The 17,954-nt window shown below is 40.6% G+C and overlaps 1 protein-coding gene across 4 annotated transcripts in view; it reads left to right on the forward strand.

The window, feature by feature from the left end:
* Window positions 1-6,579: 6,579 nt before the first annotated feature.
* Window positions 6,580-17,954, forward strand: part of TSPAN3 (tetraspanin 3) — a 38,636-nt gene continuing 27,261 nt past the window's right edge. For 3 of the 4 annotated variants that reach the window (XM_028495362.2, XM_028495363.2, XM_028495364.2), the window contains exon 1: window positions 6,676-6,930. In XM_028495362.2, coding sequence (XP_028351163.1) covers window positions 6,868-6,930 — 63 coding nt within the window. In that variant the 5' untranslated portion in view covers window positions 6,676-6,867. Of the gene's footprint in view, window positions 6,931-17,954 lie in introns of all 4 variants that reach the window. The other variant, XM_024128904.1, reaches the window with a different exon arrangement.

Raw genomic sequence — 17,954 nt, forward strand, 5'->3', positions numbered from 1 at the left:
GAAGAAAGAGAGAAAGAAAAATGCAGTATTAACTGAAAGCTTTTTCTTTTTAGGATGGAGAGACTGGAGCGTGTTTGTAAACTTAGAACAGTGGTTTGTAACCCTGGCAAGCACGTGGGGTGCTGAAACCCATGCCCAGAAGAATGTCTTGTGGCCTAGCTGATTCTAATATTGAGGGGGGATGGGTAGGAAGACCCACCCAACGGGTCATAGTAAGGAAGGACAGGATGGAGGTGCAGGTGCCAGGGGATTAAGGCCTCCTCAGATAAATGGGAAGGGATGAGGCTGAAGAAATGCAAAGGAGATGCTTTGGGGAAGGAGGAACAGCGTCACAGTAAAGCAGAGAGAGAGAAATTTGTAGAGGTGGGGACCGGCAAGGAGACAGACACTCAAAAGGAATCACACCTGAGAGCTGTGATTAACTGGTTGATTGATTTCTTAAATTTTAACTGGGATATGGTGTGGCAAGAAAGGTACTTCAAAAACTTAAACCAGGGGACTTTCCTGGTGGCGCAGTGCTTAAGAATCCACTTGCTGGACTCCAGGAGAGCTCACGCCAAGGAGTACTCCCTAGAACTTCTGCTGCCAGTGTCCTTGTCCCTGTGGTGAGCCACAGCCACCCCCCCCCTCTGCAGGAGACCCTCCTGGCTGTGTGGTTGACAGGGTCCTGGTGCTCCAGCCGGGTGTCAGGCCTGAGCCTCTGAGGTGGGAGAGCTGAGCTCAGGACATGGTCCACCAGAGACCTCCCAGCTCCACCTAATATCAAATGGCGAAAGCTCTCCCGGATATCTCCATCTCAATACTAAGATCCAGCTCCACTCAATGACCAGCAAGCTCCAGTCCCGGATACCCCATGCCAAACAACTACCAAGACAGGAACACAACCCCACCCATTAGCAGAGAGTCTGCCTAAAATAACAATAAGTTCACAGACACCCCAAAACACACCACCAGATGCGGTACTGCCCACCAGAAAGACAAGATCCAGCCTGATCAACCAGAACACAGGAACCAGTCCCCCCCACAGGAAGCCTAAACAACTCATTGAACCAGCCTTACCAACTGGGGGCAGACACCAAAAATAACAGGAACTACGGACTTGAAGCCTGCGAAAAGGAGACCCCAAACACAGTACGTTAAGCAAAATGAGAAGACAGAGAAATACACAGCAGATGAAGGAGCAAGATAAAAACCCACCAGACCAAACAAATGAAGAGGAAATAGGCAGTCTACCTAAAAAAGAATTCAGAGTAATGATAGTAAAGATGATCCAAAATCTTGGAAGTAATATGGAGAAAATACAAGAAACGTTTAACAAGGACCTGGAAGAACTAAAGAGCAAACAAACAATGATGAACAACACAATAAATGAAATTTAAAATTCTCTAGAAGGAATCAATAGCCAAATAACTGAGGTAGAAGAATGGATAAGTGACCTGGAAGATAAAATAGTGGAAATAACGAGTGCAGAGCAGAATAAAGAAAAAAGAACAAAAAGATTTGAGGATAGTCTCAGAGACCTCTGGGACAACATTAAACACACCAACATTTGAATTATAGGGGTCCCAGAAGAAGAAAAGAAAAAAAAGAGACTGAGAAAATATTTGAAGAGATTATAGTTGAAAACTTCCCTGATATGGGAAGGGAAATAGTCAATCAAGTCCAGGAAGCACAGAGAGTCCCATACAGGATAAATCCAAGGAGAAACACACCAAGACACATATTAATCAAACTATCAAAAATTAAACACAAAGAAAAAATATTAAAAGCAGTCAGGGAAAAACAACAAATAACATACAAGGGAATCACCGTAAGTTTAACAGCTGTTCTTTCAGCAGAAACTCGGCAAATCAGAAGGGAGTAGCAGGACATATTTAAAGTGATGAAAGGGAAAAACCTACAACCAAGATTACTCAACCCAACAAGGATCTCATTCAGATTCGATGGAGAAATTAAAACCTTTACAGACAAGCAAAAGCTAAGAGAATTCAGCACCACCAAAACAGCTTTACAACAAATGTTAAAGGAATTTTTCTAGGCAGGAAACACAAGAGAAGAAAAAGATCTACAACAAACCCAAAATAATTAAGAAAATTGTAATAGGAACATACATATCGATAACTACCTTAAATGTAAATTGATTAAATGCTTACATAATGATCAAGGGATCAATCCAAGAAGAAGATATAACAATTGCAACTATTTATGTACCCAACAGGAGCACCTCAATACATAAGGCAAATGCTAACAGCCATAAAAGGGGAAATCGACAGTAACACAATCATAGTAGGGGACTTTAACACCCCACTTTCACTGATGGACAGATCATCCAAAATGAAAGTAAATAAGGAAACACAAGCTTTAAATGATACATTAAATAGGATGGATTTAATTGATATTTATAATTGATATTTATAGGACATTCCATCTAAAAACAACAGAATACACTTTCTTCTCAAGTGCTCATGGAACATTCTCGAGGATAGATTGTATCTTGGGTCACAAATCAAGCTTTGGTAAATTTAAGAAAATTGAAATCGTATCAAGTATCTTTTCCAACCACAACACTATGAGACTAGATAACAATTACAGAAAAATAACTGTAAAAACTACAAATACATGGAGGCTAAACAATACACTACTAAATAACCAAGAGATCACTGAATAAATCAAAGAGGAAATCAACAAATACCTAGAAACAAATGATAATGAATACACAATGACCCAAAACCTATGGTTCTTAGAAAAGCACAACCTTCCGAGACTGAACCAGAAAGAAGTAGAAAATATAAACAGACCAAGCACAAGCACTGAAATTGAAACGGTGATAAAAGCTTTCGACAAAATTCAACACCCATTTATGATAAAAACCTTCCAGAAAGTATGCAAAGAGGCAACGTACCTGCATATAATATAGGTCATATATTTAAAACCCACAGCCAACATCTTTCTCAATGGAGAAAAACTGAAACCATTTCCACTAAGATCAGGAACAAGACAAAGTTGCCCACTCTCACTACTATTATTCAACATAGTTTTGCATTTACCATTGCAACAAAAAGAATAAAATACCGAGGAATAAACTTACCTAAGGAGCCAAAAACCTGTATGCAGAAAACTGTAAGACACTGATTAAAAAAATTAAAGATGATAAAAACAGATGGAGAGATATAGCATGTTCTTGGATTGGAAGAATCAATATTGTGAAAATGACTATACTATCCAAAGCAATCTACAGATTCAATGCAATCCCTATCAAACTACCAATGGCATTTTTCACAGAACTAGAACAAAAAATTTCACAATTTGTATGGAAACACAAAAGACCCCGAACAGCCAAAGCAATCTTGAGAAGAAAAACAGAGCTAGAAAAATCAGGCTCCCTGACGTCAGACGATACTAGAAAGCTACAGTAGTCAAGACAGTATGGTACTGGCACACAAACAGAAATAGAGATAAATGGAACAGGAGAGAAAGCCCAGTGATAAACACATGCACATATGGTCACCTTATTTTTGATAAAAGAGACAAGAATATACAATGGAGAAATCATGGCCTCTTCAATAAGTGGTGCTGGGAAAACTGGACACCTACAGGTAAAAGAATGAAATTAAAATACTCCCTAACACCATACACAAAAATAAATTCAAAATGGATTAAAGACCTAAATGTAAGCCCAGACACTATAAAACTCTTAGAGGAAAACATAGGCAGAACACTCTATGACATAAATCACAGCAAGATCCTTTTTGATCCACCTCCTAGAGAAATGGAAATAAAACAAAATTAAACCAATGGGACATAATGAAACTTAAAAGTTTTTGCACAGCAAAAGAAACCATAAACAAGACCAAAAGACAACCCTCAGAATGGGAGAAAATAGTTGCAAATGAAGCAACTGACAAAGGATTAATCTCCAAAATTTACAAGCAGCTCATGCAGCTCAATATCAAAAAAAACAAACAACCCAATCCAAAAATGGGCAGAAGACCTAAATAGGCATTTCTCCAAAGAAGATATACAGATTGCCAACAAACACATGAAAGGATGCTCAACGTCACTAATCATTAGAGAAATTCAAAGCAAAACTACAGTGAGGTATTACCTCACACTGGTCAAATGGCCATCACCAAAAAATCTACAAACAATAAATGCTGGAGAGGGTGTGGAGAAAAGGGAACCCTCTTGCACTGTTGGTGGGAATGTAGATTGATATAGCCAATTTGGAGAACAGTATGGAGGTTCCTTTAAAAATAGAACTACCGTATGATCCAGCAATCCCACTACTGGGCATATACCCTGAGAAAACCATAATTCAAAAAGAGTCATGTACCACAATGTTCACTGCAGCTCTATTTACAATAGCCAGGACATGGAAGCAACCTACGTGTCCATCGAGAGATGAATGGATAAAGAAGATATGGCACATATATACAATGGAATATTACTCAGCCATAAAAAGAAAGAAAATTGAGTTATTTGAGAAAAACAAATACTGTATGCTAACACATATATATATGGAATCCAAAAAAAAAAGTTCTGAAGAACCTAGGGACAGGACAGGAATAAAGATGCAGACGTAGAGAATGGACTTGAGGACATGAGGAGGGCGAAGGGTAAGCTGGGACGAAGGGAGAGAGTGGCATGGACATATATACACTATCAAATCTAAAATAGATAGCTAGTGGGAAGCAGCCATATAGCACAGGGAGATCAGCTCGGAGCTTTGTGTCCACGTAGAGGGGTGGGATAGGGAGGGAGAGAGGGAGATACAAGAGGGAGGAGATATGGGGATATATGTATATGTATAGCTGATTCACTTTGTTATAAAGCAAAAACTAAAAATTAAAAAAAGAATCCACCTGCCAATGCAGGGGACACAGGTTCGAGTCCTGGTCCAGGATGATCCTACATGCCGTGGAGCTACTGAGCCTGCGTGCTAGAGCCTGTGAGCCACAACTACTGAAGCCTGTGTGCCTAGAGCCCGTGATCCACGACAAGAGAAGCCAGCATAATGAGAAGCCCACACACCGCAATGAAGAGTAGCCCCTGCTCACCACGACTGGAGAAAGTCCGCGTGCAGCAACAAAGACCCAATGCAACCAAAAAAAAAAAAAAAAAAAAAAGTATATATAAAAAAAAAACTTAGATGGTGTTACTGGCCTGTTCAAAGCCTTGCAGTATGTTTCCGCTGCATATGGCTTACTAGGCCCTTGGTGATCTGGCCTTGCTCACTTCATTCTCTGCTCTCCACTGACCTCCTGCACATCAGGCTCTTTAATGTTCTTTTTCCTACTGATCATGTTCCTGCCTCAGGGCCCTGTACTTGCTATTCCCACCTTTGGGCTATTCTTCCTCTAAATATTCACATGGCCTGCTCCCTCACTTCAGTTGGTACTCCTCCAACGTTTTCTGTTCGGAGGACTTCCCTCATCACTCTCTATCCCCTTCCTCTGAATTATTTTCTATCACTACTCAATATCATGTCATAAACCTAACCTGCCCATTTGTTTGAGGTCTACCTCCTTTAACAGAATGTGAGCTCCATGGGGGCAAGGATTTGTCTTGCTCACTGTGAAATACCCACCACCTAGAACAGTGAGGCACAGAGGTGGTGCTTATTAATGAGTGAATAACCCTGCTGCTGCTGCTTGGTGCAAATCAATAGGAGGCTGAGATGAAAAGGTATTGGTGAGAGTACCTGGGAAAGGTGATTAGCCAGGGAGATTGCAGGAGAATGAGATGATTAAGGAGGAGCAAATGGGCATCTTTAGGGCCAACTGAGGAGGGAGTGCAGGGTTGTAATGGCAGGTAAGACAGTAAACAGGCAGTTTCGTGTGTGGCTGAGAATGTGGTTTTCTGCCCTAGACCACCTAGTCTCTGTGTGGCTCTGCGTAAGTTTGTTAATCTTTCTAAGCCTCAATTCCTCCACCAGTAAAATGAAGCTGATAACCATAATACCTCCACCTAAGGTTGTGATGGAGGTTAACTGAGCAATGGCCATAAAAAGTCTGGCATGGGGTAAGCTCTCAATAACTGTTCATTACTATGATCGATGCAAGATTGGGGGAAGAGTGTGAAATGCTGCAATGTAAAAAGATGTTTCTGTAATCTTTCTAAGTCTTGTTCCAAAATGCCCTACCCAGGAATAGACTTCATGTGTTACCTTGCTCTCAACACACATCTACACGAAAATGTCTCCTCATTGCCAAACCCTTCACCAGCCTTTTCTCCTTTCCAATGACTCTTCTGAGAGCTAGTCTAGCGCTTGGCACAATAAGTTCTCCATAAATATTTGTTGATGTTCACTGCACTTCTCCCAGACAATGCTTAGGTGTTACTTTGTCAGGAAAATCGCGATGTGGAGTGGGAGATATTAGTGTCTCCGACCTCCTTAGGGGAGAACGGGCTAGGTAGAAAGACAGCATTCTTAGGACTCTGAATCACCTGTAAGCCTGGCATAGTAAACGCAGCTCAATAGGAGGGGACTGGGTTTGGTCCACTGAAACTTCCCTAAGGAGCCTTCTGCATCCAAGGGCGGCCAGAGGCCAAGAAGGACGCTGAGCTTTCGTCTCCTTTAAGAGGCGTGGCCTCGTTGTAGCCACCACGGGAGTGATTGGCTGAAGCTGCCTGTCCGGGGGCGGAACTCGGTTGCCGGGGAGTGGCGCGGTGGCCCGGCGGAGACTGCGGCGGCTGCGCGGAGGAGCGAGGTGCTTGCTGGGCTAGGGGTGGGCGACGGCGCCGGGGGCTGCGGTGAAAGCTTCGCAGCCCGTGCAGTTCCCAGAGGGGAGGCGCCGTCGCCATTGACGCCTCGCTCGGTGAGCGCGTCCCGCTCGCCGAGCAGGGCCCCAGCCGACCGCCGGCACCATGGGCCAGTGCGGCATCACCTCCTCCAAGACTGTGCTGGTGTTTCTCAACCTCATCTTCTGGGTGAGCGTGGCCGGCGGGCGGGAGAGGGCGGGGGTCTGGCGGTGCGGCCCGAAGGAGGCCTCGGCCGAAGCGCCTATGGGGCCCAGCGGGGACCCAGGCTGGGCTGGGGCTGGCGCTGAGGAAGTGAGGGAGCGAGGGGGCCCTGTGGCGGAGGCGCGGGGGGAGGGGGCCCGGCTTGGCCCCGGGGGCCGCTTCGTTAGATTCCTCCCTGGCCGGGACGAAGGCTCCGGGCGTAGATGGCGGTGAGAGGAAGCCCTCGGGGGCTTCTTGCGGTCTCCGCTCTCGGGCCAGATGCCCCCGCCGACGAGCTCTGTGTCAGGGGCCGGCGCTGAGAGGCCCCCCGGCCTCCCCCCTCCCCGGAGCAGCCTACTGGACGGAGAGCTTTCATTGCAGATTCTTTCAGGACACCAGGCTCGAAATAGGATATTCCCCAAAGGGTCGGGCTCCGCTTTCTTTGTCGGGGCCCGGAGCCCTGGCAGCTCCAGTGGCAGCCCCGAGGCGTGCGAGCAAACGGTGCAGAAGTGCGGGGACGCTACCGACTCAGGGGTGAGGGATTTTGCCTTAGAGCTTTTTGTGTATGGAGAACTGGTTGACTGGTTACCAGCCCAGAAAACGGAACGGTTTCAACTTTAAAAGCCAAATGATCCTGTAACCAAGAAAATCAGTCTGTTTGGTCCTGGGGATGGGTAGCCTGAGATGATAAACCATGGTTAAATATGACTTGGATGTCACAAGATCTCGAAAGCGATGAGTTAGTTCACTTTCAATAAAGGGTGGCTTATGAATTTTTTGGACACGCCCTCAAAGAAAGGGGTGTTTATAGCCCCTTCATCTTACTTCAGGTCCTTATCTCGCCAAGAACTTTTGTAATCACCTGTGTTATTCCTGTCAGTCTCTCCACCCTCTAGTTCATCTGGACCTTGCACCCAGATAAATCTTATTAAGCATTTCTTCCCTCACATCACTTTATTTCATTTAAAAAATAAACACCCGCCCACACCCCAAAAGCTTCAGCAGTAGATTAAGGTTCAACCTCCACTTGGTATTGCAATTGAAGTTGTCAGTCACTTTTCCTTCCTCACCATTGACCATGTTCTTAAACACTTGCTGTCCTGGACACACTTCCCTGTCCCCAGTCCCCAGGACACTTCTTGAACATTTCCACTTCCCATACTTTTGTATGCCCCCATTCAACTCTTCTCACAAACATACCTAAATTAGGAGGAATCCTTTCCTTCTTACAACCCATTCCCCCCTCCCCCAACGAAGGAGGAAACTTTTCATATCCTGACTGCTATAGCATAAAAGGATAATTACATATAATAAGGCACTTACTACACACATGTATTGCCGTAGAGTCTTTCAGGATATTTATGGTGTGATGGAAAGAATCCTGACTGGTAGGGCCGATAGTACTGTTCAGAATCACCCACATGTCATTGATGTTTCCATGATTTCTTCTTTTCCAATTAGAGCAGTGTTTCTTATACTTTAGCTTGACTTACAAGCCTTTTTAAAAGCTAAAAGACTTTCCAGGGCTATCCAGATGAGAAACACTATTAGATAAGAAGATTCTTAGGTATAGACTTAGCTTTGTAGCCTTAACAGTTCCTTGTGATTTTTATGGGCATAACAGTTTGATTTTGGAGAAGAGTCTGTGTACTATCAGGTGAGTTCTAGGCTATTCAAGCTCAGGGACTGGAATTGCTAATGAAACAAAATATTGGAAATGCAGGAGCCATTTTCTTTAAATAATTAAATTTTCATTTAAAATAGCAGTTAATTCAAAGGTTCATTAATCTTTGGAAACTATGTAAGTATAGGTACTATTGGCACTTAGTGAAGAAGGTTATGATGAACTTTAGTTGTGCTTTTCATAGTGGCTTCTTGCCAAGACTGAAGTTAAACTGTGTGGTAAAAACACTCTTTATCTAGGTTAGTAGGATAATAAAACCTTTGTGAGCTGTGATGAGGAAGTTAAGCAGACATGCAGGGAAAAAAATTGCGGCATACAGCAGGATTAGTGCAACATAACTAAGGAGGAAACAATATTAGATATGTCTCGCACCAAAGTATTAGTTTAAGGACCAACTATTGGAATCTGACGATGTTGGTAATCATAGCTAATATTTGAGTGCTTTTTAAACCCAGGCACTCTGCTAAGCACTTTACATGGAGTATCCTCATAACAACTCCATCTGGCAGGGAATATTGTGCCTCTTTTACAGATGAGGACATTAAAGTTTACTTAAAGGGGCACACGCAAGGTGGGGCAGAGCCAGCCTTCACACCCAGGTAGTCGTGTGCTCTAGAGCCGATGGTGTTAGAGCAAAGTGGAATTTCAAAGATTTGGAAAGGGGAAGGAACTCTTTAGGCTGTGTTAGACTCACTTGCTCTAAAACACCGATTTTAACCTTGTTTAGAACCTGCCCCAGCATTTAAACTACACTATTTAACTTGTCAGTTTAAAAAATTAGGTCATTATGAGGAAGTACATAAAACAGATGTTAACCTGTTCTTCCTGGGAATTTGTAATGCATTCTTCAGTTCTAGTAAGTATATTCTTATACAGTGGCCCCTTCCTCCTTTTAATGCCATAATCTTTAAGTGGAAGAATAAGCATTCCCTACACAGAGCATCTCTAAAGTTTATCTAGGTTCCCTTGGGCAACTTCAGCAAAGTTGCCCACTGCTCTGTTGCACTGGCTCTTCACTGTCGATGGTATTGACTGATTGTTGATAAGTGTTAAAGTTTAATTGCTTTGTCAACATCTTTAAACTACACCTCGCTATATCATGATATCCTGGTTCCGTTGGCAGCTTGTTCAAAGAGCTATGATGTGCAAATAGATACGTACTTGAAATACTTAGGATCGCTATTAAATGATCTGACAGCCAAAGTTGTTAATGTTGACTTGGTGTAGATTATTTTGGACAGTGCAGTCTAAGGAAGTTACTATGGAAAGGCACAGACAAAGGGGAAACAGTGGTTTCTAAAATCCTGAAGGTTGTCTTAGTGGAAATTGAGAGTGCCTCACCAAATTCCAAAATATTAGGGCCTATAGCATGAAAGGTAATTTTGGACTAGTGAAGGGATGTACAACTTGGATCTCTTTGTTTTTTATGGAGTGACATAGCTTTAAATGTAAGCGTATTAGTTCTAGACCCATGATAATTTTTGGAAGACAGGAGTGTTTGAGTTACATGACTAAATTTTGAAGGCTATTGGAATAGTCACTAACCTCTTCTCTAAACTGCACTTTTCCACCAAGGTCAGACAAGAGTCTTAATTCAGTGGGTCATTTGATCTGACCCAGGAGGTCTCATCTAAAACAAGTTTAAATCAGTACTTTATAATTTCAGGTTTTTATTCTGGCAAGTTAATTGAGTACTTAATGAAGACCCATGTTATACAAATTACCTTTACTTTTTCTACCCTGTGAGAAAAACCAATTGGCTAGTATTTATTTTGCTCATATGTATCTTAGGCATTATAGGGACTACAAGAGAAAGCTTTGTCCATGCTTGCAGAATTTATAGTCTGGCACATCTGCTTAGGGTGTTGTTTTTCATCAGTATGAAAGACCATAGTAACACTAACACAGCTGTGGAGTGGGAAATACCACAAGGTTAAACACCTTTTAAATGCTTTTGGAAACAACTTTGGAATGTGGCACCTTCACTAATCACCATTCACTCATATGAAATACCCTTTACATACAAATCATATTTAAAAGCCTTATATAAGCATTAAAATTTACCTTATCTTAAAGTTTCATATTACCCTTCCCTCTGAATACATATAATTAAGGAAAATTGCTTTGTTAAACAAATACAACACAAATGTTTAAACACCTACTTTGTGCTTATATTACTGATAGAATGGTGGAAAAATGAATATCTCTGTTCTTACAGAACTTTTTTTTTTGGTGGAGCAAGGCAATTAAAAATAAGCAAGGAAAATATCAGATAGTGATGTGTTATGCAGAGACTTAAAACAGGGTGATGTGATAGAGTGATTGGGTGGCTGCTTTAGTTTGGCAAAGAAGTCTTCTCCAAGGAGGTGAAATTTAATCTGAAATATGTGAAGGAACAGATTTTGGGGTGATTTGGAGGAGATGGGGGACATTTAAGACAAGGAACAGCCTACAGGCCCTAAGGCAAGAATATACCTGGTGTGTTCAAATTACCAAAAGAAAGCTTAACTATATACTTTCATGCTTTTGTTTAAAAGATAAAAATTTACAATGAAATATTTCAAGGAAGACTTCTTCACAAATCTCCATATACATATTTTGTGTTTTCTAGCACATCTTGCACATTTGAGTTGAGAATATGATACTTTTAATCTGGAACCTTCATCGAACATCCTGGAATTTGTTTCTCCACCTCCTGTATTCCTATCATCATGAATGACTGCTCTGACAAAGAGTATGTCATTGGAACACACCTTCAGCTAACATTTCTTTTTTCATAGTTATTTTTCAATTCACTAGAAGAAAAGCAAGTTATGGTATATATTAGGAGACCTATTTCTTAACTTTGACAGTTAAGAAAATGAATGTTTCCAATCTTACTACATTCTCAGTCAGCTGTCCACCATACCAAGTGCCTTGTGGCTCTGAGTAATCATTAACTGGAAGAGCACATAGCATTGGGAACTTAGTCAGGAAAGCTCTCTTTAGTTGGCAGTTTAAGGAAGAGGTTGTTTATTAGCTCTTTAGGATATTTATCATGCTTTGAAATATTTTAATGAATTTTATTCCATAAGATCCAACTTAGGATTTTTGCAGAAAATTTATTCCATAAAATTTATACTTGCATCAAACAAGTATATTCTAAGAATCATTCACTTAGTAAATACTTGTTGAATATCTGTGCTTTACATGTTTCTGAGAAATGCAAAAAGGTACAGTTCCTGCTTTCTGACAGCTTATAGGAAGAGGGGTCAGACAGGCAAAATCATTTAATATTCTATTGAATTTAATTTCTAGCTGCTCCTCCCCCTCCCCTTCCCCCTCGTCCTTCCCCTTATACTCATGGAGAGTCTCAAGTCTTCCTTTAAAAATATCATCTCTTTCCTCCTTCCCCCTCCTTAATAGTTTGGTAGAGTCAGTAGATGAGAACAATTATTTGCATTGATGTATTTGTTCTTGATTTACTAAAAGGGAACCTATAGTAAATGCTGACATACTGTATTTTACATTGTTGCTGCTACTGATTAAAAACAACCCAAGCAAGGACAAACTCTACTATTATAAAGCTTAAGGAAGGACCTCAGGCTCCAGTAGTAATAACTGACTCTTTTTACAGTTAGAGTAGGGTGTGAGGACAGAGGGTCTCAAAGAAAAATGCATGTTTAAATTACGTGCTTCTCCCTGGAGCCCTGCCATCTGAAAATATTTAATTTCCATGCTGTTAAAATAATTTGGCTGTGGCAGTTGCGGGTCTCCAATTTCATTGCAACCTGAACGTTTGGGGTCTTTCAACTCGTGGATATAAATTGGATTAAATAGAACAACTTTGTTAAGCTAGATGAACAATGATTATAAAAAACCAAATACAGAAACAGTGAAAATAGGACAAAATTGAGGAACATGACCTTTGGAATATCATCAGAGTAATATTGGTTTAAAGGATTAAAATACTTTTTCTTTAAGAATAATGGCAGGGCTTCCCTGGTGGCGCAGTGGTTTCGAGTCCGCCTGCCGATGAAGGGGACACGGGTTCGTGCCCCGGTCCGGGAAGATCCCACGTGCCGTGGAGTGGCTGGGCCCGTGAGCCATGGACGCTGAGCCTGCGCGTCCGGAGCCTGTGCTCTGCAACGGGAGAGGCCACAACAGTGAGAGGCCCGCGTACCACAAAAAAAAAAAAAGAATAATGGCAATAATGATGGTGATATTGATAATGATGGCAGAAGTGGCTTACTGTCAAAATTTTACCCCTCCAAGTAGGGTTTGTTTGTTTGTTTGTTTGTTTTTTACTTGTCTCCTTAATAGGTGACGTTTATGGGGGGGAAAAAAGATGTGTACTGAAAGGATCAGAATTGTGTTAGATAGTCAGAAAACATCTAAAGATGAGTCAAAGCCAGGCAGACCCAAGAAAAGTGATAAACAGGGAAGATTGGCAGAAGTGCCTAAAATATTTGGAATTGAAGAGATATCTATTTTATGTTGGTGGTTAAGGACAGATCTAAGAATTCGTTTGTGAAAGAACAACAGCAAAGTCTCAATTTCAGATATAATTTTAAATATTTACTTTTATGATTATGCAAATAATATATTTGCTTTTTAAAGAAGACACTAAAAAGTATTTTAAACTAACGTTACCATAATTCCACCACTCAGAGACAACCAGTATTAACATTTTGGTGGGTTTTTTTTCCTTTTTTTTAATGTCTGCATGTAAGTGTGTTTTTCCCCTAACACACCACAAACATATTACTAAATTATGCTGGAACATATTTAAGGGCTATAATGCAAATATACCTCTGGATGCTAAGGTTTTTTCTTTTGTTTTCGCTATTATAATTTTGTTATAATATAACATTTTGATGAACATACCTTATACAAATCTTTGTTTCCATCTGACTTATTTTCTTAAGAATAGACTCCTAGAAGTGCAGTTAGTAGGTACAAAAGTGTAAATGCTGAGGCTAATAATGTGTTGCCAGATAGTTCTCCAGAAAGGTTATTCTATATTATTCTATACTTCTGTGGGCTCTTCTCTCTGTACCCTTACATATCTTTGAATACTGCTTGCCTTTATTATTGACCAGTTTGTTAGCTTGAAAATGATATATTTTAATAGCTTCGGAAATTCTTGGTTAAGAGTAGCTTTAATTTCTGAAAGAGGATTTGAAATCTTTGGGATAGTTTTTTTTCTTGAGTGATAAGAGAGTAAATGAAATATGCAGGCATTGGACTTGGTAAGAGTAATTATATTTAATGATATGAAGTATTTCGTCAGAGTAAGTCAGAATTGAAACAAATAGGTTTGACTAGAGAATATTATGGTAAGTAGAATGCTGAAAGATTTGAGGTGATTTTAAGACACTTGTAATGGCACGAGGAGGGTGGAGTTTGGAAAAGCTTTCAGAAATGCTCTGCATAGAATTACCAATGGGTTCTTTGTAGGAGAGAAGCGAGGTACATGAAAAACTAATATGACCGTACAGGAGACTCTGAATTAAATGTTAAAAGATAGGTACATACGATGGATTTCTGCTGCTGTTTTTCCCCTCTCTACTTTTTGAAATCTGCATTCTTATGAAGTCTAGAATACATGGTGGTTTTTGCCAGGTCTTTCTACTCTTTCTTCCAACATTCCAGTCGCTTCTGCTTTACCAATTGATTGTTGGAGGCAAAAATCACACTGAAGGAGTAGTTCTTGCAGGCAACAAGAATTTGTGAGACACTGTGCTTTTTAGCTGAATGACTCCTAGAAGTGCAGTTAGTAGGTACAAAAGTGTAAATGCTGAGGCTAATAATGTGTTGCCAGATAGTTCTCCAGAAAGATTATTCTGGACCGTCTTCAGACGGTCCCCTCATCTTTACACTGTCCTGATTCTTTCCCTTCTACAGATGAATCCATGACTACTGTATACCACTGCAAGAAAATCACTCCTGTTCTTCTTTGCTTTATCTTCACTCATATGCTCTTTGGGATGTGGGATGCACCTTCACATTTCTAAACTTCCATATAGATGCACTTTTCACAACAGAGGTGTTTTATCTCCTGGCTTGTAACAAGGCTATTTTGTTTTTAATGTTCCCTGATTCCAGTGGCAAGTTTCACTGGTTGATGTGCTCCCTTTCATTTCATATTCCTTCTTCCTTAGAAAAGTAAAGAATTTAGGAGTTTTGTGGATTTTAGCATTTCATCATCTTTCACAGAGGATTTCAAAAGTACAAAAACAAAACAATTAGTTTCTAAAGCCAAAACACTGGTTTCTAAACTGTAGAAAAATCAATCTTACATAACATTGAAATTTCTTATTTTAAAGGGGCTTCACATTTGTATGTATTGAATATGTAGTGGAAGGGTAAAAGGATAAAGTGAAGTGTCATACTCTGGAACTCATACTTCTAAAGTTTTCCGACAGGTAGCTTTATTTCTGGAGGAACAGCTTGGGGTTGTGCAAAAGCACTGGCTTTCCTAAAGTTTTAAAATTTTGTGACTTAATTTAGAACATGAGTTTATTAAAAGGTAAAGAAGAATGGTTTTCAAAAAATTCTTTTTTCTATAGTTTCAGCTCTCAGCCTTTCCCTTAAATTTCCCTTCACTTATTTGTAAAAAGGATGAGTATTTTTAGTATACTGTCCTGGCACAAATCCTCCTTATAGGCTCAGATTTTCTCAGCGGTGACTAATGCAGTTCAGCTGCTTCCAAGTTCTACATTTCATTCCCTCTGCACCTCCTCTTCCCCCCCTGCAGCTGGTTTGTTGGCAAAGCCCAGATCCTTTGATAGATCTCAATCCCAGCATTACCCTTCAGAAGGATTTAACCCTGCTTACCTTTTAGGCTTTCTAATAGCCACAACTCCTATATCAAAAATCTGCATGACTACAAAGTCCCTAGTTAGGAATTACTTATAACCTTCTTCCGTTTACCATATAAGCTCTACCTGTGTTTTTCATACTGGTGGTTGGATGTCATTAAAGCAGTTGTTTATTGCTGTTTTTAGGTCTTCAGCTGTTGTTGGGACACCTTCTCTATATTTTCAAAGTAACTGATGTCATTTCATAAATTGTTTATTATACAACTTACATTAAGCACTATATATACATGTCATTAAAAGAAGAAATTTTTGAAGTTACCTTCAATTTAGGAGACAGTCTCTATCAGTAATTTGATTTATATAGTTTCATATCAGCAATCAGTGCAGTTTCTGCTTTGGTGTGTACAACTGCTAAGTTGCTTCCCACTGTATGTTGTCAAAACAGAAGCGTTATGTTTTCAACTCTGCTGTGTGATTTGGATGTTGACTAGTTTGCAGCCTGGGAAAAGAAACTGCTTTCAAGACTATTAGAAAAGAACAGGCGGCTTTAGAAATGGCATTTCCTCCTAGCCTTCCATTGCATTCGTTATCTGTATGGGTGGAGGATGGCCGCACTGGAAGCATTTCACTTGGCCCACTCCCAGGCAGCACCAAGTGTGAGTCTTACAGGGATCTCTTTAGGTTGAAAACTCATCATTTCATGTTTAAAATGCAAATGGTTCTTCACTTTCCCATGCTTCAGATTAATTGTTGAGTACATATATCTTCCAGTTTTATCCTGTTTTTATTCAAATTTATGTGGTCTTAAATTTCATTTACTAGCAGCTCAAAGATGGAATTCATTTTAATTCAAGCCATTTAAGAAATGAAGATTGCCTATTAGAGTAAGAAAAGCTAAGAATCCAAAGGATAGAGAGATGACTAGTGAAGACAAACTGGACAGAATTTGATTGCTTCATATTTCGTATTCTTCTAATTCTGTTTGGGGACTAAAAGTATTTACTGTAACAAAATGTGTGTGTGTATACACGTGTGTGTTTGTATATCACACATATGTAGTCAAGAAAAAGTAATGTTTGGTAAGAGTGTTAAGTATTCCATGTACTTCTGTAGTTAATGCACCCAGACTATTAAGCTGTTTCTCCTCTCTCCCCTCTCCTATGCCTTCCATCATCCCATAATAATATGTCACCAAAGTAAGTATGTCAGTGAACTGAGGGCCTTTGAACAGGTACAGTTGCTGTAGGTGAAGCATTTGTAAACTAATGTATTCCAGATGTCATGGCCATCAGGAATTCAGTAAGCTGGATTAAGTTGCCAAATCTTGTTTGAATGGTGGACTAAAAACTATAAGCATTGGACTGAAGAGAAACAAAGCAAATTCAAACCAAAGCTTTATGATTGAAATAGGAGGGCAATTTCAAGGGACTGGATGAAATGAAGTGTACTCTGAATTTTGATGAATACCTTCTATGTGCCAGGCACTGTTCTAGGTGCTGGATGGTGGTACAGGGCTGAAAGACTGACAGGCAAAGTTTGTGCCCTAATGGCATGCTGAGACATATATAGTTATAATTGCAACAGTTGTAGTAAATGCTCTGTTAGAGCTGTGTAGGGGGTGGTATGTGACCAAGTGCACCTTCTCCAACCTGAAATGGTCGAGAATGGCTTCCAAAAGGAAGAGGTGATATTTAAACTGCATTTTAATGGGTGACAAGGAGTTCCCAGGCAGATGAAGAGAGGGCATTCCAAAGAGAACAGCAGAGGTAAAGAAGTAAGAGGATATGTGGTACATTTGGAAATAACAGCTTTCTGTTGTTCAGGGTACATGAGAGGTAATGGAGTCTGAGCCTGAAAAGCAGGGAGGAACAGCTTAGTTTATCAGGGGCCTTATTTGCCTCATCTTGACTTTAAACATGCTAATGCCTTGATCTGTTTTATATTTTTAACAAAAATAACTGATCATATAAAGAACATATTATTAAGGGACAGGGAGGGTCAGCAAGTAAGGTTTAGGGTGAACAATGGTAAGGCCCACATTAAGACAGAAGCACTGCAGAGGGTTGAAGAGAAGTTTCGGTATTCAGGTAGTGTTTTGAAAGTAAATCTGAAGGAGTGTGGTGACTGATGGCATGTAGAGGTAGGACAAAGAAAGAAAATAAGAGTAACTCTCAGGCATTTGACTAGAAGAAAATAACTGGTGCCATTTGCTCTGAAATACGGAATATGAGGGAAGGTTTAATGGAGTGGGCAGGAAGGCAGAGAGGGTTTGAGGTAAGTTGAGAGCAAGGTGTCCGTGGGGCTTCCAGATGGGGATGTGTAGTTCTGAGATGATGGCTTAGGTAGAGAGCTGCAGTGGCTGGTGAAGCCATGGCTAGTATAGCCCAAGGAGAGCCTACAAAATGAGAACTATTTAAATAGGGCTGAAGGGGCTTCCCTGGTGGTGCAGTGGCTGAGAGTCCGCCTGCCAATGTAGGGGACACGGGTTCGTGCCCCGGTCTGGGAGGATCCCACATGCCGCGGAG

The sequence above is a fragment of the Physeter macrocephalus genome, chromosome 11 (assembly GCF_002837175.3).
Source record: "Physeter macrocephalus isolate SW-GA chromosome 11, ASM283717v5, whole genome shotgun sequence".
In the NCBI taxonomy this organism is placed as follows: domain Eukaryota; kingdom Metazoa; phylum Chordata; class Mammalia; order Artiodactyla; family Physeteridae; genus Physeter; species Physeter macrocephalus.